A 10,013-nucleotide genomic window follows, 5' to 3' on the forward strand; every position below is an offset into this window, starting at 1 on the left:
CCGAACCCAAAACTTCTCATATCCTCTGGGGAAAAGTACATAGCTGAAACACTTCCTCAGGAGAAACCATGACAGCTTGATCACAACTGGACATCCTCGTACCTGCTCTCGAATGTCTGCTATTTTTCTTGAAAGGAAGGATAACCCCATACTCTCTGCATCATTTGATGGACACAATCGTGTACTATTATTATGAAGCAAATTCCAGCCACCGAACAAATTCGACCCAAAAAACCCGATGCGGCACGTACCTCGCGACAGTAGCTCTACCAGGCAACCACTTACCCTATGGTAAAAGACAAAAACAAACCGAAAAGTATACAACTCCTAGGCTAAGGCTACAAGAAGGAAACCATGCACGGACGCCGATGGTGATGAGTGCAACCATAGATCGGTTTCGGGATTTTGATCCCCAAAATCAAGATTCGATCCATCACCATCAGCAAGAACAGATGCTGACGCGTGTCGACATATAGTCTAACCAAAGGTCTTGTGTTTCCTCCGAAGTGTACCGTCGTTTCGTCGTTGACCCACAGCTGCTAATGATGCCATAGACAATCTAGCCACGAAACGTGGGCTCATGGCAAGAGCAGCAGCCTAACTAACAGCACCACTTCTTTACTTCTTTCTTCAGTAATTGCCTAACAAACAACAGTACTCAATCATACACTTTCAAGAATGCGTTATGGGAGTGAGAGCGCCAAGCATAACCGAACGCCCAGGTGCCTTTGCGCCTGCAGCAGTTGCGCGCATCTGATGCTCTCGAGCTCGTACGATTATAAAATGGCGAGACATACATGCTCTGCTTGTGATGCTCATCGCGTGATGAGTTTGTTTCTCCATAGGAGATCGGACATGGCGTTTCCCCTGGTTGCTCTCTTTTTCATGATCTCGGCTAGGTGGTGCCTGGAGGTTGCCCATGCCGGACGCCAGGTGTTCGACGTTATGGACTTCGGCGCCATCGCCGACGGAGAGACGGATGACTCAAAGGTAATCGATTGTCGCGGCTTAACCATGCATTCGTGCTACGAGGAGTATGCAAGTTAGGGGCTTCCTTCTCTGCAGGCTTTTATAAGGGCGTGGATGAAGGCGTGCGCGTCGCCGGGGAGGCCGGCCGTCGTGGTCCCCAAGGGCGAGTACCGGCTCCAGCCGGTGGTCTTCCGCGGCCCGTGCAAGGGCTACATGCAGGTGCGCCTCGCCGGCGACCTCCGCGCACCGGACGACCTGGCCGCGTTCCGGGGCAGCCACGAGTGGATCAACTTCGCCAGCATCGACGGGCTGCTCGTCACGGGCGGCGGCACGTTCGACGGCCGCGGCGCGTCGTCGTGGCACCTCAACCAGTGCCCAACGAATCCGAACTGCAAGCCCCTCCCCGTCGTAAGCCGCGCTAATTTCTCGCTGTCTCACTCTTAACTGAGCTGCTCGGCCGACATCGTGACATGATAGAACTTCTCCTTAACCATTTCTTGGGACTCTGCTCCGGCACCGGCAGTCGATAAAGCTCGGGCGCGTGAGGAACGTTACCATCACGGGGGTGACGTCGCTGGACAGCAAGTTCTTCCACGTGATCATCATCGGCAGCCAGAACGTGTCCATCCATCGCGTCACCATCCGGGCGCCGCGGGACAGCCCCAACACGGACGGCGTCCACATCCAGGGCTCCTCCAACGTGCGCATCACCGACACGGCCATCGCCACGGGGGACGACTGCATCTCCGTCGGCCCGGGGAGCGCCGACATCACCGTGTCCGGGGTGAACTGCGGACCCGGCCACGGCATCAGCGTGGGCAGCCTCGGGAGGCACCCAGGCGAGGAGGACGTGCGCGGGCTGCGCGTGTCCAACTGCACCCTCGCCGGCACCGCCAACGGCGTACGCATCAAGACTTGGCGCGGCGGGCTCCGTCCGGGCTCCGTCGTGTCCGGTCTCGTCTTCGAGGACATCGTCATGAGGAAGGTCCGGAACCCCATCATCATCGACCAGGAGTACTGCCCCTACAGCTCCAGCTCCTGCCGCCATGAATCGGTGAGAACCACAGCTGTTAATTTCTTGTCAAATCCAAACACCGATCTTACGGTTTTACCCTAACAGAATTATTCATGCAGGCGCAGCGGCCGTCCGTGGTGAAGATAAGCGATGTAAAGTTCAAGAACATCAGGGGCGTGTCGGCGACCCAGGTCGCTGTGAAGCTGTCGTGCAGCGGCGCGAGCCCGTGCCATGGACTGGAGCTCAGGGACATCGACCTGACGTACGTCAAGCGCGGCGTCGCCACAGAGTCGCGGTGCGAAAACGTCGCCGGTGGTATGGCCGGCGGCATGCTCGTACCTCCCTCATGTATATGAGTGCTGTAGATCGTATCGATCTAGTCACCGATCGGATAGTAGTAGGACTAAAAAGTATGACACGCCAAAGATATTGCTTCTTTCCTCTGTACGATACTGTTTTTTTTTTCATAATGGGTGGATTTCATTGACTCAAAATGACGCATTAAAATGTATATAAACAGAACGAGCAAGCACTTACCTAGCCTTTGTATATATAGGATGCACACATACCAAAAAAACATGTCGGTAAAGAGCAAAATTATATCATACCTAAATTATGGCTAAGCCAGGAAAAAGAAAAATCAAACAAAAACAAACTACATCAGCGATCATACCCGCATTAACCATATCTTGACCCCGCGAAGGCAATAATGGTCTTCATCAGCAACACCTTTAGGAAAGGAACAACGCTCAAACGTCATTGTAACGACCAGAGATCAGATTCTAAGTTCTCACACTGAAGAACAAGTTTGACCATATCCGAGCATTGACTTCAACAAGGTAATGACGTAAAAACATTCTGATTGCCAGGTATAACTCATTCAGGTCAGATCTAGGGTTTTCACCCCCGAAGCTCGAGACCGTGTACTCAATAAGTACCACCAAATTAAAGTCAATCATGTGTTCTCACCACCACTTTTTTGCAATCCCATCAGCTACATGCACTGGAATGAAATCTCACTGTCACTGATGCACAACCGTACCCTCTATGTCAAGCCGCCGTCCATATATAGATTGCCTGTCACCACCGAAGGCAAACTGGTCGGAGTGAGAGCTGCCAAAACCCACAAAGGAGCCTTCCGGCTGCATCACGCAACCTCGCCAGAAAAAGTAGTTGGCAGTAGCCTTCATATCTGTAGAGAGGAACCCTCACGAAGACCCATATCAATGGCCACCACGATCCGCAATTCAAGTGAGATAGAACCACTTCAACAAGGAACCGATCTAACGCCATACCACCACTCACATCTGTGGCGACCAGCATGTCGCCGACTCCCCGCATCGGGAAAGCTATCACATGCTTGTTGCTCCGCCTTCCCTCCTGGGAGCTGCCATGTCGCCATGATATGCCACCTTGCTACCTGGAGAATCCACAGCATTGCCTGACACCTCATCGCGCATCTGTGCCGCGCCAGCAGGGAAATGCCCCACTACCACCTTCCTTGGGGCCAGCCCAGGCTTTGCTTGGAGCGCCCTGTAGTGGCTGCAGGGGAGGGGACAAGGGGAGGTAGTGGCGGTGGCTAGGGTTTCTAGCCCGAGCCGCTAGGGGAGGTGATGTGGGGGTCACATGTTTGTTGCCCTCGGCTCAATAAGTGTGGGCTCTGCATGAAGACCGTGGCGGGAGCGTGTGGGGCCTGAGCATGGGCATAACATATTGTTCATGATAGATGCTATTAAAAATCTACTTGCCTAAAATAAAGAAAACATGAATTTGATAAATCTCACAATGACGAATTATTACCTTTTAGTTTGCTGATGATAGCGATAAAATATCACAATACATAACAAATTTTGATAGGACAAGTTCTACAAACATATATAGTACCTCTATCCGGGTTTATAAGTCGGGCACAGGCTTTTAGTTGTTCAATTTGAGTAGAGAAACACGTGCTATATGCAAAAAAAATCTTCAAATTCATCTTCGCATGAAGTTCTAAACATATATCTTTTGTAGAATATTACACATAGTTTGTTAGTAAAACTGAATACCTAAAAAGGTGTGTCTTGCTTACAAACCCGAAAGAAAGGAGTAATACATGTTATAGATTAATTTATGGTGTTGTTCAATGTGACTACTTTGGAATGACATATTTGTGTGTTATGATCTGTCTTATATCACAAATGCATCTAATCCCACCCGTCGGAGGTAACTAGATATCGTAGTAGGGTATACAAGTATTTGGTGCTCTCATCGCTTTGCAGTTCTACCATGCTGCCGAGCCACGAGAGCCTATCACAACTTTTTCTAAAAATAATCTGATTTCACTTGGCCCAATATGTATATCTATTTTACAATATCAAAAAATGAAAGGAAAATTTGCACAAAGGTTGATAATCGAAAAGCTGAAATTTTTATGTGAATGGTAGCAAAAACCCTATTCGCAAAACAAGTACCCCTTTTTGTTTCTCTTGAGTAAATTTAATTTGAAGCTGAGATTTTTTTTATGATGACATCTCTATTGTGTGGGTGCACTGAAGTCATCCCTGGAGGTCTCAATTCTATTAAAATAGAAAGAAGACATGTCGGGTATACACGAATTCCCTCAATTTGTGACCAACCATAGGATTTATTATGTAAATATGAAAATGTATCATGGGTACTTTTTTCCATCTATTTGTAAACTAGACAGGTACAACAACATTTAAGGCTAGTAATGCGTCTATGATAGATAGTTACCATCGATTAGTACTTTTATGTTAGAAAGATAAACTACACATTGCGGATAGACTTTTTTTCCAATAGGTTAGTGATAAATATGACATCCCTTTCGTATTCATTCAACCTGAGATGAGGTTGGAACAAGAGTTTTCACAAACAGCCACCCCAAAACTGACCCACGACATTCACGCGCGGGAAGGCAAGGCAACGAAGTTTAGTTTCAACAAAAATCAACATGGCTTTGTTAAGAACAATACCATCCAAGACTGTTTGGCTTGGTGTTTTGGATATACTCATCAATGCTATAAACCTAAAAATAAATTCATTATATCAAGGTTGATTTTTAAAAGGCATTTGGTAAAGTTGAAGATAGTGCTATACTTTTCATGTTATCACCTAGGATTTGGTGAAAAATAGTGTAGATGGGTCAAGATGGTTTTATCCAGTGCTTCCACATCATTTGTTCTTAATGGCATGGTTTATACAAAGGTGATCCTAAAAGGGGCACTACTAGGAAAAACCTTATACACAGAACTTTAGCAGTAGCGCTTGCTAAAAAAGGGCGCTACTGCTAAATAGCAGTAGCGCGTGCATGATAAACGCGCTGCAGACACAAACATAGCAGTAGCCCGTCTACTTTTAAACGCGCTACTACTAAAATTCTCACTACTAAGCCAATAGGCTACATATAGTAGTAGCAGTCTTCTAGAAAGAGCGCTACCGCTAAGTTTATTTTAGCAACGCGTTTACTGTGAAACGCGCTGCTGTTAATGAAAAGAAAATTAAATGAAAAACAAATAGAAAAGTAAATGAAAATAAAAGAAATAAAAAAAAGGAGAAAGGAAAAAATGTAAAGAAAAATAAATAAAAAAGGGAAAAAGGAGAAAGGAATAGCAGTAGCGTCTGTTCATCAGAGGCGCTATAGATAACTTAACAGTAGCGCTTGTTTAGACCCCCGCTATAGAAAACGAAAAGGAAATAAGAAAAGAAAAGGAAAATACATAGCTATAGCAGTAGCGCGTTTACTGAAAAGCGCTATAGCAAACTTAGCTATAGCGCGTTTACAGAAACGCGCTACCGCTAAGTTTGACTTAACCCAAAAGCGGTTTCCCCCCGGCCACCACTTCTCCCTCAAATCTCTCCCCCCACTTCACCACCGTCTCCCCAATTCACCGTCGCCCTACTTCGCCGCCGTCTCCTGCCGACGTCAACGCCCCCGGAGCCACCAGAGCCGCGCGCCGTAGACGCCACCAGAGCCGCGTGCCGTCGACGCCACCGGAGCCGCGCGGCCTCATCAACGCCACCAGAGCCGCCCTCGGCACCAGCGGAGCCACCCTCGACGCCCTACCTCCCTCGCCACAACTGCCTCCCTCGCCATCACCGGAGACGCCCTGCCTCCCTCGCCACCACTGCCTCCCTCGGCACGACCGGAGCCATCCTTTGTAAGCCCCCACCCCTCCTCTCTCTCTCTCATGCATAGCACAAGCATTGGACAGAAAACTAGCTAGCTAGGTTAACTAGTTTAATTAGGTTAATATCTAGGTTAGTGCAAAAATTTAGTTAGGGCTTTGACAGAGAACTAGTTAGGTTAACTAGTTTAATTAGGTTAATTATCTAGGTTAGTGCAAAAATTTAGTTAGGGCTTTGACAAAGAACTAGCTAGGTTAACTACTTTAATTAGGTTAATTATCTAGGTAAACTAGGTTAACTAGCTAGGTTAACTAACTAGGTTAAATAGCTAGGTTAATTAGGTTTGTTAGGTTAACAAGCTAGGTTAACTAGGTTCGCTAGGTTAGAGGAAAAATTTATTTTAGAGCATTAGGTGAGAAGGGTTAGAGAAGGGACAGAATTTGGGTTCTGTCCTAGGCAGAGAAGTGTTTAGTGAGGTCATTTTGCAAAGGTTTTTCATTTTTGAAAAGACCACTATTTTTCTAGGAAAAGAATTTAGGCAAGTTTTATTTTAAAGATGATCCTTCCTAGACTTTTATTGTTGATTTTATCTTTTCATTGAAGTGGTCATGTTATATCTTTTCATTGAAGTGTGGTTCGATTGTGCCCATGTGGCCTTTTGTTGTTTCCAGGGAATGAAGCGTGGGTGGCCTATGTTTTGCCGGAATGTTGATTCATTTCCGTTCCGATAAATTTCAGGTGCTCGATTTGTCCACTTTTTAGCAAAGGTCATGCCGAAATTTTTCGTGAATTTCGGCATGACTTGTGCTACAAACTAGGACATATCGAGTGCCCGCGATTTGCCGCACCGGAAAGGAGTCAACGTTCCTGCAAAGCATAGGCCCTTTTTTATGTCATTATTCATTTTATTAGGTCTAGAATTAATTGACTAGATTTAATCGTAGGAAACATGGCTAGCAACGATGAAGGACAGGGTTCTGGTGACTGCGACAACGTCTACCTGGCGGTAGAAGAATTTTTGAGGAAGCCGACGATCAAGAGTTGATGTTGCTAGGTCCACCTGTCACATCGCAGATTGAGACCGACATCGAGACCGGCGCTGAGACTGAGACCGGCGCTGAGACTGAGACTGGCATCGAGACCGGCGCTCAGACTGAGACCGGCACCGAGACTAGCGGAGCCGGTATAGAACCGAAAGCAAAGAGGCAACGGCTTCCTAACAAGCTCAGGACTACTATACTGGTGGTCACGGAGGTGGACGACGGCAATTTTGAGCCAAACGCGTCCGAGGAAGCTCGCGCGTGCTACGGCAATCAAATAGGCTGCATCATACGGACAACCGCCACCATCAACGATGAGAAACTACAGAAGATAGATAATATGAGGCCCTCCCTCCTAAAGAAGCTGCACCAGTTATTCTTGTTCCCGGGCCGGAATGAAAAGGATTATAAAGATCTAGATAAGGACCCGACAATGAAGAAGATAAACAAACACGCCATGACCAAGTTTAGTGACGCGTTGGCTGCCTGGAAATCAAGGGTGAAATATCGGATCGTCAACAAAAAGGAACCCTACTCCGAGATTGTAAAGGATAATCCGACAATCACGGCAGAGCACTTTGAAATATTCAAGGCGGCTTGCGAGGCCGAAGCTGCCAAAAAAAAGTCGAAGTACATTAAGGGGCTTCAACAGAGGAACATTGGGTGCCACCACCTCGAGAGCCATGGTTACGGCGGGAAGAGGTCCATATGGGCCAAGGAGGACACGAAAGCCGCGAGTCTGGGCATCCCAGACCCCTTGGCGGAGTTCACCGTCCCGCAGGAGCGTGACGTCCTCAGGGCCCGGCACCGTTGGGACCCAGTGAAGAAGATTTTCGAGACGAATGCGGTCAGGACGGAGTTCATGAGACTGCTGGTAATTTTAGTTTCTGATCAATTCGACTGCATGTTAGTCATATTTGTAAACGATTCTTGTGCCTTTTGCAGAGAGAGCAGCACAGGATTGCGGCTGAAAGCGACTCGCCGTCTGAGGCGTTGGCGAGGCCCAAGTGGGACACTCCATTCAACCAGGCGTTGAACATATTGAAACGACTCCCGGTGGAGACTCGACCGTCGTATGGACGCGTGCACGGTGTCGGAGACGGCGCCACGTGGAAGAAGTACTACCGTGAGACCACGGAGGAGAGAAAGGAAAGACGGAGGTTAACTGAAGAAAACATCGACAAGAAGGTTGAGATTGCGGTTGAGAAGAAATCATCTGAGACAGTTGCAACAGCGGTAGCTACCGCAAAACAGGTGGTTGTAGATATGTCTACTTCCTTGGTTCCGGCCGTTTTCAATTGGAGCAGGCAAAATCCAGAAAAAAATGCAGCGGACTTTCCCCTTGCTGACTTCTTGGGGAGCAGCTCGAGTAGCGTTGCACCAGCACCTGCAGCTGCACCTGCTCCCGCACCGGCTCCCGCACCTGCTCCGGCACCGGCTCCGGCACTGGACGTGCTCGGCGGTGCTTTATCTTTGGCTGAGCTCGACGCCCTCACGGTATCTGTCACACCGGCCCCCTTCAATAAATGTATAATCTCATGTTTTCATTGCCTTTCGGATGTCTCACGTCGCAGACTTTTCTTTGCAGGCCGACGAAACCCCGTGCACCATATTGTACACCATCGGCGACCAAAAGGTGGACGTGGGGAAGGCGACGATAATGGAGCCGAAGGAACCATTGTTCCACAGCCGGCCGATCCCCCCGGACGTCTTCAAGGTTTCCGTGGCCAGTGTCAAACTGGGCCACGAGAATTTGCCTCCTCTGGTACTAGTGGGGGATGATGACAAGACCCCGCGGCGGATTGGTGATTGTTGCAATGGGTGGGTCCTGTTGTGGCCAAAGAGTCTGCTTCGTCTGGAGGCGGCCGGGAGCACACCCACGAGCACGCAGTTAGGTATGAACATCAACACCTCACCTACCCAATTAGCGTCGGCTGTCGTGCTGGGTGATAGCGGAGGGGGTGAGGAAAAGGCTCCATTAGTCGCTGGTGACGTCGCCATAGATGAGGATGAGGATGACGATGACACTCAACAGTATGTCAATACTGGCGCCTACTTAGGGTTTGAGCGTCATGAGTCAGTGCCTGAATTGCCGTCTCCGGAGGCTGAACGTATTATGGACGACCTTCCAGTAGTAAAGAAGTCTAGGAAGAGACCGAGGAAAGGCAAAAAAGCTGCTTCTATGATCCAGCCGCCTCAGCAGCCTCGGGTTCAAGACCGTATAGATATCCCCGGTGCGGAAAAATGGCATATCCCCGGTCAACCAATCCTATCTGAAGCAGCGCTAGGGGCCAGATTCGGCGATCTAAGGAGACTTCATGACGATGTGATGCGGATAGAGAAATGCCTCATCGCCTCGAAAGATCCAGGATACCCACTCTACGTGGTTAACGTTCCGCGGCAATTGTCGTACGTCGACAAATTCCCCGCGGAGAAGTTCTTCCTTCGATTCGATTACATATTCGATATGTTTCACGTGAAGAAGCTGGATTTTACATTTGACCGCCTTTATGCCTTGCACATGTATTACATCATCGGGGTTGAGGAGATACCTCATATTTGTGTCACTGACCCGTACTTCATGCACAAGGGCTTCTTGGGAGTCTGCGCACAGCACCGTGAATACGCGAGGGAATACATCGTCAATTTCATGCTCGCCAATAAGGACAAGGAGGCGATTCTCGTGCCTTATCATCCCCTGTAAGTCATCCGCGCGGATATGCTTCCTTCGATTTCAATCATTCATTTGCACAGTGGAGGCTAATTTGAGGTGTACTTATTTTGCGCAGCGGCAGCCCGCCGTCCTCATCATCCTCTACCCCCGATACTCCCACACTCTTTACTTGGACTCGTCGAAGAAC

At 48.5% G+C, this 10,013-nt stretch overlaps 1 protein-coding gene across 1 annotated transcript; it reads left to right on the top strand.

The window, feature by feature from the left end:
• The first annotated feature begins 742 nt into the window (after window positions 1–742).
• On the top strand, window positions 743–3,103 carry LOC109744519 (exopolygalacturonase-like). The gene is made up of 4 exons (XM_020303649.3): window positions 743–990; window positions 1,066–1,377; window positions 1,493–2,023; window positions 2,104–3,103. The coding sequence occupies exons 1-4, from the start codon at window positions 757–759 to the stop codon at window positions 2,338–2,340; spliced, it is 1,314 nt and encodes a 437-aa protein (XP_020159238.1). The 5' UTR covers window positions 743–756; the 3' UTR covers window positions 2,341–3,103.
• The last annotated feature ends 6,910 nt before the right edge of the window (window positions 3,104–10,013 follow it).

The sequence above is a fragment of the Aegilops tauschii genome, chromosome 7 (assembly GCF_002575655.3).
Source record: "Aegilops tauschii subsp. strangulata cultivar AL8/78 chromosome 7, Aet v6.0, whole genome shotgun sequence".
NCBI lineage: Eukaryota > Viridiplantae > Streptophyta > Magnoliopsida > Poales > Poaceae > Aegilops > Aegilops tauschii.

Bases quoted from the DNA above. Each gene is read 5' to 3' on its own strand.
- LOC109744519 (XM_020303649.3), top strand. From the start codon at position 757: ATGCTCTCGAGCTCGTACGATTATAAAATGGCGAGACATACATGCTCT. The intron at 1,378-1,492 runs GTAAGCCGCGCT...CGGCACCGGCAG, and splicing joins ACTGCAAGCCCCTCCCCGTC to TCGATAAAGCTCGGGCGCGT. The intron at 2,024-2,103 runs GTGAGAACCACA...TTATTCATGCAG, and splicing joins GCTCCTGCCGCCATGAATCG to GCGCAGCGGCCGTCCGTGGT.